At 33.8% G+C, this 18,650-nt stretch overlaps 1 protein-coding gene across 4 annotated transcripts; it reads left to right on the top strand.

The window, feature by feature from the left end:
- The first annotated feature begins 2,351 nt into the window (after positions 1-2,351).
- LOC142986242 (peptidoglycan-recognition protein SC2-like) lies at positions 2,352-18,576 on the top strand. 4 transcript variants are annotated; one of them, XM_076134609.1, is made up of 6 exons: positions 2,357-2,923; positions 10,011-10,169; positions 15,485-15,643; positions 15,896-16,100; positions 16,578-16,690; positions 17,246-18,576. In XM_076134609.1, exons 1-6 carry the CDS (start codon positions 2,725-2,727, stop codon positions 17,533-17,535), a joined length of 1,125 nt encoding a protein of 374 aa, XP_075990724.1. In that variant the 5' UTR covers positions 2,357-2,724; the 3' UTR covers positions 17,536-18,576. The 4 variants fall into 4 exon arrangements, with proteins under 4 accessions (XP_075990727.1, XP_075990724.1, XP_075990725.1 ...); XM_076134611.1 differs by lacking the exon at positions 2,357-2,923 and adding an exon at positions 8,867-8,950; XM_076134610.1 differs by lacking the exon at positions 10,011-10,169 and having other exon boundaries at positions 2,367-2,923.
- Positions 18,577-18,650: the final 74 nt, after the last annotated feature.

The raw sequence follows: 18,650 nt of genomic DNA, 5'->3' as shown, positions 1-18,650 counted from the left end.
CAAAATAGTTCCTACGACGCCCGTCAGAGGCGCTGATCAGATTTTCATAGAATTTTTTTGGATAGATAACCGGTTGTCGGTAGTCGATAGTAATAGAGAATCGAGCTACAGATGCTCGTATTTGTCTATGTAAGCGGTCACTATGCAGAGTATATTGTTTGTTATGACGTCAAATAAGTACATAAGTCTAAGTATTCATCATATTATTCATAGTATAAATAATAATTACGCATACTCAGGACAGGTTGGTTATTCAACATTATTTGAACAATCGCACTTTAGTTATTTACGTCTACTTTAAATACTACCAAACGTAATTTTCGCCATGCTTATTTACCTGTGAAATTAAGATATATATTACAAATCTGAGTCAAAAAGACATTAACTGGCGCTTTAAGGCATTCGATATACTTCCTCTTTGTAAAACAAAATAGCTTGAAATATCTCATATCTACTGTTCTCTCTAATTTTCTAGCAGTTGGTCTTTACCACATGTGATGTGAATTTCCTTAATCATGCTCATTATCACCAACATAATCTTTCTCTCCTCAATCATCCCTATTTTGTGTCAACCATATCCAGACCACATAACTTTGTCATTGAATCATGTTCCCAGTTTCCATGTTTCCCTGGGACAGTACTATTGCCAGTACCTTTGGTCATATAGTTTAGAACCTAAATGCATATCATTGTACAAGTCATCACACAATCACAATGGCCATTTGATACCAAACTAAGTAAAGCATGTACATACTCTGCTTAGCTGGTAACCAGATAACTGATAAACATACTTATATACTTGTAAATTCATACTTATAAAGATAAATTAAACCAGATTCAGAACATAATGCTCATCACATAATTATAACTCGTCTGGAAATAATAGATGCCAACAATCCGAATCCTCGACATAATATTAAGGAAACTCAAAACATAAAGCTGTTGGTAATATAATTGGATAAGAGTAATTTCTTCTTAATCAGCAACTGTATTTAGTGGATATTAACACTTCCATTTATTATCTTAATGGAGATGTTTACGCAATTCTAACACCTAATCTATTATCCATACTCATTACTAATATTATAAATGCGAAAGTAACTCTGTCTGTCTGTCTGTTACTAAATCACGCCTAAACTACTGATCCAATTTGCATGAAATTTGGTATGGAGATATGTCGATACCCGAGAAAGGACACAGACTACTTTTAACTCCGGGAAAATTACGCATAATGGGAAAATCAAGGTGGCGGACGAAGTCGCGGGTAAAAGCTAGTATAATATAAATATTATGATTGTCATACTTCTAGTTTATTAATTTCCTATTAAATTCCACTAACCCTGTCTAGAGCAGTGATAGCCGAGTGGTTTAAGTTGGCACCTCCCACGCAAGTGGTCGCAGGTTCGAATCCGAGGCAGCACACCAATGACTTTTCGAAGTTATGTGTGTATTAGAAATAATTATCACTTGCTCTAACGGTGAAGGAAAACATCGTGAGGAAACCTTGCATGCCTAAAAATTTGTTTAATACATTTATTGAAGGCATGCAAAGTCCCCAACCCGCACTTGGCCAGCGTGGTGGACTCAAGGCCTAAACCCCTTCCCCTCGTTTGGGAGGAGACCCTTGCCCTGCAGTGGGACAGATATGGGTTAATAAAAAAAAAAAAAAAAAAAACCCTGTCTGCCTCTGCGGCGCTATGAAAGTGCTATTGGTATTTTCTAAATTATATTGCAATAGTAGCCTTGAGTAATGTAACGTGCCTGGTATTTAGGTATACATAGGCTCGCCCCCTATTACATGGGATTAAGGTTGTTATTGGCAAAACGTGGCTCTGCCTACATATTTAGATATAACTAGCTTGATTTTTTTGGATATATAAGCTCAAATTTGACTCTATGCGTACTCTACGGCTAAATAACATATTAAGTATTAATTGTTTATTTACAGTGCTTACTTATTTATATTTTAATCTCGCTCTCATCTCAATGTCATGTTACAGTGTATCATGCGTGTAAAGCGATAAGAATAAATACACTACATAATTATGCAGCCAGAATAGTGTTTAACTGTGCAGTTCAAATTAAAACTAAGTTAAATTCTATTAGTCGGTTCTTCTGACTATCTCTTTTCATTGTAAAAATGAGTTGTTTATTCAAAGAGTGCTTTGTTGAGGCTAATTACCTATTGTCGCAATATTATCTAGCAATAAAAATAATCGCTAGACTGATAACATAACTTACGATAAACTGAAAAAACAGGTCAGCGAATTTTTGCATTTTGATCAAATATAAAAACACCGTTTTCATGAGAAATTATAGACACCGATGCTGAACATCGGTAGTAATCAGCAGCGCGAACCACCAAACACAACATTCTCTTTCTCATTCTTCTGTCCCGTTCTAGCATTGCTGATAGCAGCCGCCCCTTTGATAAACAAAAGTGGCTCATAAACGTAAAACAAATAGAATAAATAACATCTAATTAAGTGATCGTCTGCACGGAACCGGTGCGGCGGCGATGCGGTGACTAGAGATAATATGCGAATCGGCCAACAATTTCAAAACATTTATCATCGACAGTCATAAGCAAACGCCCGAAGTTAGTCGCGTTGCTGACTGCACAGCGAGACGACGTCTGACAAGTTATTAACAATCTGGTTGTGCGATTACGTCACTTTATTGTGGTCAGAGTTGGTTTTCCACATACGTCACTCAGTGTTTGTTATGTGGGTCGAGCCGAGACAAGAGTTGCCTATGACGATGGGGCGGTCCAGCGCCGGCTCCGATGTGGTGATGATAGACCCGGCCACCAACACGCAGCCGGCGGTCACCAACCTCAACGTCACCAAGTCCTCGAGGGTCCACATCGGGCCCAAATTCGTGTCCGTCACACAGAACGTCGATAATACAGAAGTGGTCAAAGGTGAGCTAATAACTTACTTGTAAACACATGTGTTTGTCTGTTTAGTCGCTGTGTGAAATTTACATGTATAAAGCTTGCGAACATTTCATTATTTATTATATTATTATTATTAATGCACCACCTTGATGTCGATAAGGGCGATGCATCAAACTGTACGGAGCGGTTCATTGTGTGCACAAATATTATTCTTCGTCGCGCAATGCAGTTATGTTCTGCGAATTATTTTGTTCATATTTTCCTGCTTTGTGGCTATTAGCCGTGTGGCAAGTTTGTTGTTTATAAAACGAAGATGAACTCAGATAATACTAAGAGATTATTACTTTGAATTGAGTGAAACTAATCACCTTCAATTAAAACGGGATTAAGTTTTTCCCTAGCTTTATGAGGCGTGAACTAATTAGACTGAACTTATTTTTTTTTGTTAGCGGGGACTTGTCTGAAAGGTTATGTGCTCTCTTGTTTACTTGTAAATCAAATAATGGCTTGTGTCAACATGACAGATTCGGAGAATTCACATTATCAGCGCGTGTGTATGATCCCTGTGCAGCAAAGATTATAAGTAGCTAGAAAACACTATTTAACCTTGATAATGTCATATAATAAACGCCTGTTGATATTTATTTACTTTTTGGGTATGTTTTAATACTTGCGGATATGTGACAGTTAGACTATGCGATAGATATTGAAACAGAAAACAAATGGAAACAGCTCTACCAAGTAATCACATCAACTAAACTGACTTATATTCGTTTGGGAGCTTATTAAATCAAAGGTCCCATCTTACAATTTTTTGGTTAAGTACCTAATGTTTTGGAAAAATAAGTTCTAAGTAGCTTAATACTTGTTTATGCATATAAGTAATTATTGAATTCTCCAAATCGTTCTAAGATAGGTAGTTTAGCCAGTAAACTTCCTCGCATAGTACCGGGAAAATGGACTCACTTTAATGAACAAGAACTAATAAATACCTACGATTATGTGCGTCATAGCGTCTTGCTATGTTTTAAAAGTAAGGAAAATACATGACTTGCATTACTAACCCTCGGTTTCTGTATTTAGCGGTAGTTTATCTATTCAATAGCGTTAAAACTCATATAAAAAAAAACGCTATTTAATAGATAAACTACCGCTAAATGTAATCAAAAAACCGGGGGTTACTAAAGCTTTTATTTATCAGACTTATTTTCAATAAATCATTTACTCGTTACATAATACTGTTATCATTTTTGATAAAATATTTTTCGAATTATTATCTTAAGTGGTAATGTAATATGTAAGCTCAAGTATTAAGACTGTTATGTCCACAAAAAGGTGTGACATTTAGGACACTGCGAAACGCTCACATGTAGGTACAATTTACAAAAGGTAACTTAGTTGGCTAAAGCTTGAGGCATTTGAAATCATATTACAATTTGATTTATTAATATTTATATCTAAGTTCATGATTTGAGACGTTTTGATTCGACTTAGCAAGAGAAAGTCTCTAACACTGCTCTACCCTGTGAAAAACTAAACCTATGTGCAGGAAATATACATTTACTATAGAATTTTTGTATGGAAATATTAATTTAAATATTGTTGTTAGTCGACAATGACTTAAATCACTATGAAGTTAATAAAAAATTTTTACTTAGTAACTCTATTATTTTGATTGATAACAATACTGTGTATTAATACACTTTTTTTTTGTTTTTTACTGCGCATCGTATTTAGTTTAAAATAAAAGACGACCTAAACAGAAAAGAATTTGCATCAAGTCCATTAATAATCAAAATATATACTTACTTAATAGAACACGAAGTAAATTAATGCAATCAGAAATTTACACCAAAGCCTTGTTTTTTCAAAGGCCTACGACTTTTACCTTATATTTGCTATCTATAAATTTATTATAAGTATTAAACGCTTTGCGTCGCAATCTAAACAGATTACGAATATGTTGTGTGAAGGCAAATAACTTTCTATAAACGAAAATATGTATTTGTACTCAAATATTACATTACGGATTTCTACTTACGACTTTCATGCGAAAGTTTCGCGAGGAAATACCATCGCACGTGACTTAAAGGTCCATTGAACTGTAAGACTTAAAATCACTCATGAACATGCATAATAGCTAAGCAATGCTCAAAAAAATACTATATTGTTCAGTGTAGATTCACTCAAAAAAGTGCAGTTGTGATTGTTTAAATTGTTTATCAATATAAGCTAAAATTTGTACATCAGAAAAACGTACAAACGCATTTAAACCCGTTATTAATATTTCTCTCTATATTTTTAAATAGGTAATATTTAGCCAATATCCCACAGCTCTGTACATACGGTGTAATGACATTTACTAGTACTTAGTCATAACAGTCTATTGCCCCAACATAAAACCATTTGAGGCAGACATTCGGCTTAAAAACCTGCGTGTGTTTGCGTATTAAGAATAAAATATGTCCCAATATTTGTATTTCATCATCAACGTTGTTCAGAACGTTCTTTTAGCGTTGGCAGAATATTGTAAATCAAAAACAAAATATGTTGGACTTATTAAATTAATAATTGGACAATTAATACACTCGATGATTGCCTCGACATACGAACAAATACGGAAGAAATGTTTAGGAGCTTTAATTTCTTTAGGAAATAGTATAAAAACTGTTACTTTACAATTTAATATACCAGTTTAATTGTTCTGAAGCAAGATTTTAAATGTCTGTCCATTATATTGTCTAATGTAGCAAATTTTAATACTAAGATTATCTGTGTTTTAGTCAAAATTCCAATATTAAAAAGAGCTTTTCATTTATTGACCTACTCGCTCGCTAAATCTGTGTAGTTTATTAGTTACCGCTTGATTCTGTAGTGTAGTCATTTCAATTATAAACTACGAAGTTGGTTTTTCTTTCTAATGACTTAAAAGTAATAATATCTACTTAATAGATTTTGCCAGCGACTTTGTTTGCGTAAAAAGGTTTTCCGGGTAACAAGTATCTAAACTATCTATCTGCACACTAAATTTTATCGAACTAAAGGTGTTTTTGCGCAATTGAGTTACAAACATTCATCTAAAGCAGTGGTTCCCGACCAGTGGTCCGCGGACTACCAGTGGTCCGTGGAAGTCGAAATATGGTTCGCGAATGATTATAAAATTTTACATTTTCAGGACGATTAATACACTTTATTTTTAATATACTTATATAGTGGTCCCTGCTAACAAAAATAATACAAAGGTGGTCCCGGACTAAGAAAAGGTTGGGAACCCATCTAAAGTTTCGTGTTTATGAAATCAGTGCAGATATTTAACTAGTACCGTGTGAAGCTAACTCACTAGGCATGTAGCCTTGCGTACCACGACGGTAAACACAACCCAGCCTTAGTTTCAAACAAACATCTCAACGACATTAAATAGATAGTTATTTACATAAAGCTTAGTATGCGTACACTCAGTAATCAATATAATTGAACGTATTTTAAATTTAAAGCACATTTTTGTACGAAAATTGTAGCATTGTGAATAGGAGGAGTTCGAAACTGTTACTTGAAGTCTGTTATTTCCTTAAACACAACCTACAAAACTGCATGAATATGTCTTTTAAACCTCTTACCTATTTTACTTTTACACAAACTGCACAATGAAATTATTTTATTTTCAATTAAGTTGTATAAAGTGATTAGACTTTTTAAACACCCTTGCAGTATGTGACCTTACAGAATACTGTGTACAGGATATTATTTTAAGATAATATTAGTCTACTTTTATTAGTAATAGTTATATACTTAAACTAAAGTAAAAGCATAATAATAATATTCCTTTTTATGAATATTGAATTTATTGGTACAATTTGTGATCGAATTTTCCTAATGTTTAATCGGTCCGACAGCATACGGGGACCGCAACTTTATCGTCTATCTATACTTCTAATGACCTGTAAATCAGACATAGATTATGAACAAAGGATACTTGATAAATACAAGAATGCGTCAGGCGCAAGGATCGTTCGTTGTTATTGCACTTACAAGTGGATTAACAGGCGGTGTAAACAGATACGACTTGTGGGAGAATACAACGCCATGACGTATGACCACATGTCCCTTCTTCATTAACCTTTATTGAAATACTTGTATTTGTAAATAGACGTGTATATTACAAAAAAATATAAAAAATCCTCAATGAATGGGAAAAAGTACCAATATAATTGGGACCTTTTGTGTCGAATATGACTGCTTTCTGCATCACGGGGGCTATGTTAATATCAGATTGAAAAAACTAACCCTACTACTTTACACTATACTTTTACTCCACTCAATTGCGTTTTACTAATAAAAAAGTAAGTTAAGTGTAATTTCTGAGATATCGCATTGAAATAATATATTTTCAGTTTAATATAATATTATTTAGTAAGTATAGACTTACTCTATGAAACATTTATTAAAATCTTTAGTTCTTAAATAGGTAGATGTAGTCATTTGGTCACATGTAGGCTTTATTCCAGTGCTATTATTACGATATTTTGTCCCTGAAAATTGTCTCTAAATCAGTCATTGACCCTAGTTTCCATCACTTTCTTTGATCTTAGTGGATAAACATTTTTTATGTAACTTAGATAATTAGTATTTTATTTTGTTGTTTTAGATCATCGTCAGATTAGATTGAAATGCACTTAGAGATACATCGTCGCTTTTAAATCGTTTGTAAACAATAAGTAATACAAAGGTATTTTTTGCGATACTTCTTAATGTCTAAGCATACAATATCAAAACTCATTTCATGATTTTCTTACCGGTTATGAACTTAATTAAGACCATTTTCTTAGCCAATACAACATCGAGCCTTTATGCCTTCGTCTGCATGAATAGATTTCTTGTAATTATTACCCTTATAAGAATTACCCATTTTTTACATCACCTACTCATACTGTCCAATTCTTGGCAAAGTGTTCCCTTAAACTCTTCCACCGGTCTCTTTTCGATGTCATTTTCTACCAACCACCCAAACAGTCTAAGTTAACACCCGTAGTAAAAATAATCTACAAGTGTTCCACGCGACTAAAGAAAAAATGCTAAGTCGGCGATCTTGTTTCACAGATTAATTTACCACTACAGTCACAAAGCATAGTATTTAAGAGGAAACCCTCTTAATAATATACTAATTAATGATAATTTTCAAGAGTAGCCAGGTACAGTCCCGTATTTACATCTTCATAATAACTATATATAGATTTTTTGTAAGTGCTCTTAAAATAGATCATTTCATTGGCAGAATAAGAGGTTTATTTATAGAACTGCTTATCACGTTATAGAATTAGTTTAAATACATGATATAATAACGATTGCAGTGATAACTAATGCCTATTGTTATAACATAACATAAGTGGATACTTAGAAAGCTAGTATAGAAAAACAAAAGATCGTTAAGGGGTAATCTGAATTACGGACTATGTCAAAAAAGTGTTGCTAAAATAATAGCAGATATTTGTTGGTAAAAAAGTTACTCTCTTTCTCCGTAAATTAAAAAGCGTTTGATATTTGACATAAAGTCCATATTGTTCTTATGTGGAAGGGCTCCTAAACACCGTGCCGGCGGCATGGCCACGGCTTGCCGGCGTCAATTGTTTCTAGCATTCGAGTCGTCATTCTGGGTATTGATAGCTCTGCGCGGCTTTCATCGGCAATGCCGCCGCCGGCATGAGTGTAGCAGCCATAGGCCATATTATTGTAAACATTCACCTAAATCTTTTCAAAAGTTTTGCCTTGAAAAAGTAGAAAACCTCCTCACAAAATTCCGCGTTTGTTATATTATTAGGATGATAATCCCGTCTAGTGCAGTATCTTGTCCACCTGTCCGAAGCTAATTTCTAGTTAATCCAACTATTGTTATCTTTAAAAAAGTAAATTACCTAAATTATCTATGATAAGATTTTAATCTCTCTGTATAAATATATTCGCGAACACATTGAAGTATTTAGTAATTCGGTGACATCAAACGATCTCCCATTACCTTGTGAACAATGATCTACTATAATTCAGAAGGAGACAAATGTAGGTAATTATTTTTATTTTTAAAACTGCTTATTAATAAACATAATCAATAAAGCCATCTATCCCCTTTAACCAAGCTTTAAATTGCTATGGGCGAATATAAATGCTAGTAGAAATATATATTATTTGGGTATTCAGTATTTAAGCTATACTTTATTCAACGATTACTAAAGTAAATATTAAGCTCCTGTGCGAAATAAATAAAATTATTAATATTATGTATAATGATAGGCAGGTTTAAACATGGCTTCATATGTATTACATACCTACATATAATATTATTACAAGTCTGGTTACCATAGTAAGTACAGGCTCTGTTTAATATTATTTAAGAATCAGATGACCGTGTGTGTGTCGTCCAAACATATTGACTTTTCTTAATAATTTGTTATTTATAATTGATTAATTTTATTTCTCTTAGTCTCCAGTTTAGGAATTAAGTAATTTTTATTATTTATTTATTCTTATTAGCATTTATTGAGGTTTAAATTTATAACTAAGGATATTTTTAACTAAGTAGTTTTTAAGTAAATAGCTTAACAGAAGGGTTTATAAAGAAAACTGTGCCCTGTTAGTCGTACATCTATCAACTTTTAATGATCTTCATGGCAAAAAGCGTAAATGAAGTAATTTAATATTTATTATTATTTATTGTCACAGAAACAATTGACCTATCGTGGGTTTTTCCAATTTATACATTTAGGTATATTATTATTGCTTTATATTAAGACTAAAGTCACGTAGACTTCTTGTAAACTAGCATTTACTTAATTTATAAAATATTAATAGCCTTGGTTCCCATAGTTAATTAAATGAACTCTTTTGTAAATGTTTTAGTTATTGTACACAACAATCATGTTATATCAAAGGCAAACAAATGTTAACAGTCGTGTGTGAACAAGAACACTCTCCACAAATATCTGGAATCTGGACAAAACATTTTATTCCCTGAAATCCAACTTGCAGCAATGTCCCAATTATCTTTTCTAACAGAAATAACACAAACTAACTCAGTGTTGGCGGAAATATATGTGACATCGCGTTATTGGTGGTGTTTCAGGCCGAATTCTGGGCCTAGAGTTGGTGTCGCCGCAGAACACCAAGCGGCTCCGATGTAGCATCGCCGTCTTCGTATGCTGGGCCTTCGTAGTAGCTTGCGCCCTCACATTCTTCATCTTCCACTATGCTTTGGCCAAACAAGTTTATCGTCTAGACCTAGGTAACGATCTCTTTCTATACAACCTTACTCCTCGCGCTCGATAATAAAATCCTAATTTTAGTTCTAACCCCTAACATTAATAACACTACTAACTAATCATATCAAGTCTTATTGGGGTAAAAGTTCGTATTACTCTTAAAATAATGATGATCTAGTTAAGGCTGTAGATGGAAAATATTTTATCAGAACATAAAGTTCTCATTGAAAATTGAATTAAACTCAAGGTAAATTAAGGTCTAAGTTATAACTGTAAGTTAACTACTTTGTCATGGTCAACTATGAGTATTTCTATTTTTCTTTTTGAAAAGTCAGCCACTTTACTAGCCCTTTTTCTTTTTTCTCATCATTATATTTTATTCATTCCTTAGTTAATTAATGGAATTATTAATCAATAAATATCCATGTACCTTAATATGGTCAAACTTAAACCCTCCAGGCCACCCAATTTAAATAATTATAATAAAAAAAGTATAATGTTTAATTTATGAGAAGTTACAATTCGTTAGAAATATTAGAACAGTGCGAACTTTTACCCAAACTAACATTGACGACTAACGTTTTGCTGGCCAAACATTCAACTGAGATTTCTAATTTGAATAGATATAAGGGAGCCATGGTACCTGAGACGCGGCGATTGGCAAGCGATGCCAGAGTATGGAATGGAATTACTGGATGTACCAGTAAGACACGTGCTCATCGGACATTCGGCGCTTGATTATTGCTCGGAAAAGTACGTGTGCATAAAGAAAGTGCTGGAAATACAAAGCTTACACCACCGACGCGGTTGGGCAGATATCGGACCAAACTTCCTCGTTAGTGGCAACGGATTAGTGTTCGAGGGGAGAGGAGCAAACCTTCTAGGCGTCATGGTCAAATCATGGAACCGAATCGGTATAAGCATTATGTTCCTGGGTAATTACTTGCGTGACCAACCTACTGAAATACAGTTCACGAATGTGAATATCCTACTTGAGGAGTTAGTGAGGAAAAGAGTGTTACACCCGGACTATATAATGTACGGACACTGTCAAGTCCAAGGAGATGTTATAACTCCGGGACCTAATTTAATGGACAATTTACATAATTTTGATCACTGGAATCCAGTGAACAAGACAAGATGTCTGCGACACTGATTTATTTATTAGAATAAGAAATTATACCTACATTTGTGCTGTGAATACCATTATGTGTCATGATTATGTATAATTATTGCAAATAAGGATATTTGTGCATTTAAGACGTGCAATATATCAAATGCCTTGATTACACGATGAGGCTAAAGCACTTAGTCAGGTCTGAGCTCTGTAAGAAGTAAGACGAGAGGTCTAACTAATGGCCGTGCAAGCCGTGGCAAGTAGCAGAAGTCAGTCATAAAACTGAGGATTCCTTTCCTGTGTGTAATTTTTCAAATACGTAATGAACTCCTACTTGTTTATAAACAACTATTAATTTCCTAACGACTCTTTGATCTCATGTAATTTACTGTACTACGCCTCATTCAGGGTGATCAAGGTATCGGGTACAATTAGCGTGTGTTAAACTTAGATTAAATTACTTAGGTAGGTAGAAAAGACATTTTGAAATTACTGCGTTTATAGAAAACTGTATTATTCATCTCGAAACGATCAGACATCAGAACATCGACAAATTGGCTATAGACGATCCGAAAAAACTAACTACTTTTTTTGTCAATGCGTACTAATTTTGCTTACCTACCTTTTTACCTTTGTTTATCGGATACCTATGTAGATATTGCGTTATTTTTCTTTCAAACTTATAAATAGAAAGCAATGTTTATTAAACTGACTGAGTTGTTATAAAATAAATTTTACCCATGAATGTCTCACTGTTGGGCAAGGGTCTCCTCCCGGAATGAGGGAGGTGTTAGACCTTGTGTCTAATGAGTCTGACACCGACTTGAGTGACTTATTTTAACTTATTTCAAACGGACAAAGTTTAGTAGTTAGTACCTATTATTGTTATTCTTTCAGTAGCATAATATATGGAACTAGCATTAAGTCACTGTATGCAGGTATAGCAATTTTCATAACAACTACGCCCCGCATTTTTTGTCCGATATTGCGTCACGTCACTGACATGTAGTGTTGATAAATATCAGAAAAAGCAGTGCAAGGGTTAAAATAAACAATTGTAACTAATATCAACTCGTAAGCATTGCCAAGTGCATTGAGGAACAACAACTTAGTTTTTAGATATGAATGATCTAAAACTACTTTGTCGACTTAACGTTACAATATTGAAGACACTGAAATACATTCAAATGTTTGTACAAGCTACGTCTCTACGTCAATTGGAGGACTACTGTAAATTTACGAAAAATGTATAGGTAGTTATTTGAATATAGCTCCGCATTTATTTGTATCAATTTTAATTCACACAAGCACTTAAGTACATAGTACGCTAAAGCTACAAATTTTGTAATCAAGGGTTTCTTTCACGCATTTTATTACTCTTTGGGTCATATGCTACCCCCTATAATTTTATGAGTTTGTAGTTATTTTCCTACATATTATTTTATGAAATAAAATGTTACTTTCGTCTTAATCTTCTCTCCTTAACTAGGAATAGTATTTATTTACTATTTTGTCATATAATTCGGACAAAGTAAAAATATCCTGTGCGTTGACTTGGTGCTGCGGGATTGGCCAAAATTATATATATTGTTTAATTAACCACGGATACCCACGGATGTCAAATTAAATAGAGAAAGAATTGTTTGATGTTTTTTTAGAGACTTTGTGCAATAATACGGTTGATTTTATGTAATGCAGACATAGGTATAGCTATTAATAAAAGTGTAGAATTGAGACTTATGTAGTGAGTAAGGTTTTAATTTAAGGGAAATATAGTCTTAGATGTGTTTAAAGAGAAGACATTTGTATGCTAACGTAAAGCTTGCTACACATATATTTGGATCGACTTTAATCAGCCTAGCCGAGCGGCAAACCCGAATTGGTGTAGACTGTAGATGAAGTTCGGGAAAAATTCGGCACGACATCGCTATTTCGGTGTTTTTGTTCGATAAATACTGCCGAACCGAACGTGCCAACCGGAATATGTGTGTAGAAATGTATGTTCTTTTGTATATCGACATAAGTCAATATGTAAAAGTCGCATGAATGAAACGAATGTGTGAACATATTGAGTTAAATGTGTTAAATTAGAAATATGTAAGTTCTGTAACAGAAACATGTAAGTTTTTTTATAACTACTTAGCGACGTAATATATGGAATAATCTAAAGTTCATATTGTTTTATTACATTTTAAGATCAATTTCTTCATCTAAATTATTAATTACCTAAGTGTTCAATTACGCCTATCTTGTTTCCACCAGCTTTTGTGTAAAACCAATGAAATCAAAATCCATCGAGTAGCTACTAACTGATGGTGTCCCGACGCATTTTTTTATTCCTGTGTTGGTTTTTGTCGGTACAGTTATAAATTGAAATTATTTTTTTTTAAATGTCTATGAGTCTTTGAGCATGGGTTGGACTTAAATAACAAATAAGCGTATCTTTTAAAACTTTTAGGACTATTAGATATCGGAAAAATAAATATTCGAAATAAAATGTTGACCAAATAACTTATATCTTTTATTAACTTGTATGCTTTCACAAGTGGAAAAGAATCAAGTTATCACCGAATTTTTAATAAGTAGGAAAATAATTGAGGTCTATGAGTCACTAGCCACGTGCCATGACAGCAATCCCGCGACTGTAGTGGAAAAGATCCGATCATTGTTAGGGAGGATGTGCCTTTGACTGACTGACTAGCCATTTAATTGTCTATTTCCTATAGTTAGGTCAAATGTTGACCTTCAGTAGTTTATTACACATTTCGTTTAAAAGTCATAATTATAGGTACCTACCTTCGAAATTAGTAGATACCTAACCTCTATGATTGATTTTATTTTTATGAAGCTACTACCTACTTACTCAATTTTCTAACTTTGCATTTTTTCTACGGTTCTATTTTGTAGGTACCTATTACTTTTTAGCCCAGTTTCTTATCGAATAACAGATATTAGTAAAACATAATTCTTAAGTTCGAAGAATATTCTATATTAGGTATTATCGTGATTTATATAGAATTGGGTAAATTAATAGTAATAAGCTTCCACACAGTTTTTCAACTACAAAACCTATTTAATTTACCCCTTTACTTAAAATAACCCTTTATTTCAAACAAATTTCTAATATCACATTTTCCCATCACGTAGGAAAATATTACCTTTTTAGCAATAAATCACGTGATAACCGACCTCGCATATATTTTACAATAATAAGCTTAAATCATAATTTAGAACTACACATAATTAAATTCCTTTCATACCCGTATTTTATTTGTATCAAAAATAAATATTTGTTAAAGAGTAACGTAACGAATTATTTTGAATTTACTGACACATTTTCAAACCTTCTTGAGAAAAACATCTGTTTTCCCAGTTTTTCGGTGTTTTCTTGTTATCCAGTGAGTAGGTACGTAGGTACTACGTTACGTACGTAGTATATAATATAACTTTGCTGAAAGCCATGACATATCACGTTAATTTGTCTGTGACCAAAAGTGAGTAGGTATTTTAGGCACAAAACACCTTATGCTATGTTTCAAAGGTGGAAGGTCTAGGTGGTGGATAAATTTGCGGTCTGGGATGTATTGGTGGCAACTATGATGATCCGGGTTGCTACCAACATGGAGTGGAGGCATATTCTCCGAGTAAGGGTCTTAAGGCATAATGCATATGGGGGGCACTGGAGTGTTTTTTAGGTCCCAGGGTTCTCTCAGTAGCGCATGTAACGGATGGTTATCGGGGTGGTTTTTTAGTGGAATCACCACATAACCTGCTATTTCCTCCCCTAGGGATAGCAGGTATCCGAAGGGATTTTTCCCCCCGTAAAAAAAAAAAAAAAAAAAAAAAAAAAAAGGTGGTGGATAAATTAATATAAAAGGTACCTATGTATCCAGCATGGCAAGCACCTATCGAGTTCACTCGTCTAACTTGTATAATGTGCCTACTAGGATTACAACGTAGGTACCTTTTTCGTAAAGCTTCTGCGCACATGAGCAATATGAACCTTGAGGGACCATTAGAACTCTTTACGTCAAAATTAACTGTGCACACAAATTGTTCATTTCATTTGTCCATTTTATGTATCGACTAATTGATAAAGGTCCACTTTGCTCTTGGGGCCGATTATATAACCACCCCCGGAATCTTTATATACTTCTACACGGCAAAAGGTATAAGTATACCAGAGTATACCTACTAATGAAAACATACCAAATATTTCAGACTTACCCTTCTACCGTTACGTTTGGGAGTTTGCTAAGAACACATCGCTGGCAGAGAGGCTATCGTGTATCATTGCTATACTGGTACTCATCATCTGCACCCTGCTCATCGTATACTTCACCGTCTTAACCAAGAGAACAGTACCGGACGACGACGTAGGTGAGTGATATATTACCTACTTAATTTTATTAAAGATGTTTAGAAGGCCACTGGATCATTTTTATTCCTTGATAATGCTGCTTAGCACGCGGTTCTGCTGATCGAAAGATGGAAAACTGCTTTACTATTTACTAGTAAAACTTTATATTCGAAACTTAGCGCGCTGCTTTATGCGCAGGCAAGTGCCTACAGTTTAGACTTACCACTCCAAAGACTATCACCGGGATATAATTCGCAATTTCTTACCCACAGCCCCCCACGAGTGGTACATAAGCCGAGAAATGTGGTTAAACGAAATACCTTTTAACACCACGGAGAGGACAACCGACTTTGAGCCCTTGAATCTGGTTATAATTGCACACACCGTCTCAGCAGAGTGTCATGTCTTCAAAAACTGTGCAACTGAAATGAGGAACCTTCACGAAAATCATCTCGCTGAACATAAATACGACCTTCCGTAAGTGTTTATTATTTAGTCCAGCTTCTTTAGACCAAGATCATTAGGATGTCATTGTAGGTCTCTCTAAACGATTATGTGAATTGGAATATATAATGACTGTATCCCATCTGGCCCGGTGACTTGGCCCGGCACCGGGCCACATGGGAAAAAAAAGTTTTAACTGGCCCGGTGCTATTATAAGTAGTTTTTTTTTTAATTTAAACATAATAACAATATTTTTATAATACCTAATATTAAACAACGAAGTCAAAAGTAGATGTTTTTAAATTTGAACATAATAACAATGTTTTTTTACTCGGGCCTGCAAACGCGAGGACTGTGTTATAATCAGAATAATTATAGGAATGTCGCTAATGGCTCCTTTAAAGTAAATTGCGTTCTTTATTTGTGCAAAGTTGGAATCTAAGCATCACTAATTTTGTTGATCAATCAACGTGTTAAAAATAATGCGTCCTATTTTTCTTGTTATTGCAGATACAATTTTGTAATTGGGAATGAAGGAAGAGTATACGAAGGCCGAGGATGGAACGTTGTTGGAGCACATACGCTTGGCTACAACCGTTGTTCCATGGGCTTGGCGTTTATTGGTAAGCAAAAAAACACCTATGCTATGGTCGAGTTGGTAGACACCGAAATAATCGACTTAATCAATATTGATTAGTATCATCGGATTTTTTTTATGACATTCTCATGAAATCATAACTTAAGTTACTCTGCAGTAGGTAGGTACATACCTATAGATCACAAATCCTATATCCTTGTCGACTTCAATTAATAAAAAAATGTTTCTACCTAGATTGCCTAGATCTACTTACTTCTGGATACCTAGATTTACTTACCTCGTTCTAGGGTAGTTTGTTTATAAGTAGTTTTAGTTTACTAATAGTAGAATATTATCTTATCTCCCCTTCAATATTTCATATCATTGGATAATACACTTAACAATTACACACATGCGTTGCTCCTCAGAAACTGTTTTGATTGAATATTAATAAAACATATTAAAATTTACGAATAAAATAGCAATCAGTAACAATATTAGGCAGTTTGTTTTAATATTTGCATTAGTACGTAGTCGTAGTAGTAGTCACGTATTTTAATTAAAAGAATTGGTAACTTTAGCTTATTTTCTTTTATTTTAGGTGATTACAGAGAAGGTTCATCAGGTTACTCGAAAGTGACGGACCTGCAGCTACAAAGGGCCAGCATGTTATTAGCAATGGGAGTCAGAATGGGCTACCTAGACTCAATATTCCAGGTGGTCGGTGCAAAAGATTTAGATCCTAATACACTAAGCCCTGGCACAAACTTGTATAATAGGATAAGGCAATGGCCCAACTATGCTCACGATAATGTGTTCCGGAATCGAACCTGCCAACAAATATACGACTACTTTAAGGGAAACAAAACTCAAGCCGCAGAAAACGATTAGTTGTATATAATACAAACCTGCAAAAATGCTCGAAGTTATCAATCTATTTACTTACCATGATTTTAAAGTGTTCATTTGTAATGTGTCACGACTCATTGCTGGTAGCTCGTAAACATTATATCACTATTGAGTTGAGTTTTGGCTAGTCTTATATATTATTCTCTAAACGATACTCTTAACAAGAGAGCTAATGAGTATTATTTCTTCCAAATGTTTTTATACCGTGCTAAGGTAATAAGTACGTTAAAAAGTATTGTAATTTGTGATGGTATTATTGTAGTAAGTAAATGTATGTACTAACTAAATTACTAATTAAGTTTCCATATTAAAATTGTGTCTTAGTAAAATTCGATGTTTAAGATATAGTGATGGGTAGAAAAATGTATTTATTCAGCCTTTAATAATATACTTCAAAGGTTTATGAACCTACATTATTAAGTGCCTGCATGAATAATGTAGGTATTTACTTTATTCATTGTAGGATTTTTATACAATATTTTTATATGGAGCCCGACCTCGAAGATTTTGTTATACTTCGTTCAAACCCACAACAAGCGCGTCCATCACACAATAACATAGACATAATGTGGTTAAGATATGATTATATTTGATTATTATTTGTATATTTGTGGATATGTATGGATTGTTACAAAGTATTAAAAATACAATGTTCTCGTTTTTTAAGACATGGAACTAGATAAATAAAAATAGGTCCAAGACTGCTTAATGTGCATGTTTGCAGCTTCGTATCAACATTCCGAACAATATCTTCAAAGAATCATAAAAAGCCTAAAGTCCTACATTATCGCTGTCTCCTAGTTCCCTTGTATATACATAAACAGAGGATACTTTGTCCATGTATTTGATTGACTGTGTGTTATTCCTTACAGAACCTGTTATTTAATTGCGATGTCCAACGCTGTAACTTTTGTAAAAATAGATTTATTTTATTATAATTGAGAACTTTCATAAATAAAACAATGACGAAACATCTGTTTTCTTTTGTTACCCTTCAGATAAACACAGCGTTTGTCGCCTAAGTTTGTTGGTTTGAGTAAAGTTAGACTTGATTGATGTAAGTTTGATATTGAGCAGTGAGTGTAGTGAGTGTAACA

This window comes from Anticarsia gemmatalis, chromosome Z (assembly GCF_050436995.1).
Source record: "Anticarsia gemmatalis isolate Benzon Research Colony breed Stoneville strain chromosome Z, ilAntGemm2 primary, whole genome shotgun sequence".
NCBI lineage: Eukaryota > Metazoa > Arthropoda > Insecta > Lepidoptera > Erebidae > Anticarsia > Anticarsia gemmatalis.
The sequence above is the reverse complement of the archived record's forward strand: the minus strand, read 5'-3'. Positions and strand labels throughout refer to the sequence as shown.

Coding starts and splice junctions, on each gene's coding strand:
- LOC142986242 (XM_076134609.1), top strand. CDS start 2,725: ATGTGGGTCGAGCCGAGACAAGAGTTGCCTATGACGATGGGGCGGTCC. Junction 2,924..10,010: donor TAATACAGAAGTGGTCAAAG/GTGAGCTAATAA, acceptor GTGGTGTTTCAG/GCCGAATTCTGGGCCTAGAG. Junction 16,101..16,577: donor GAACATAAATACGACCTTCC/GTAAGTGTTTAT, acceptor TTGTTATTGCAG/ATACAATTTTGTAATTGGGA.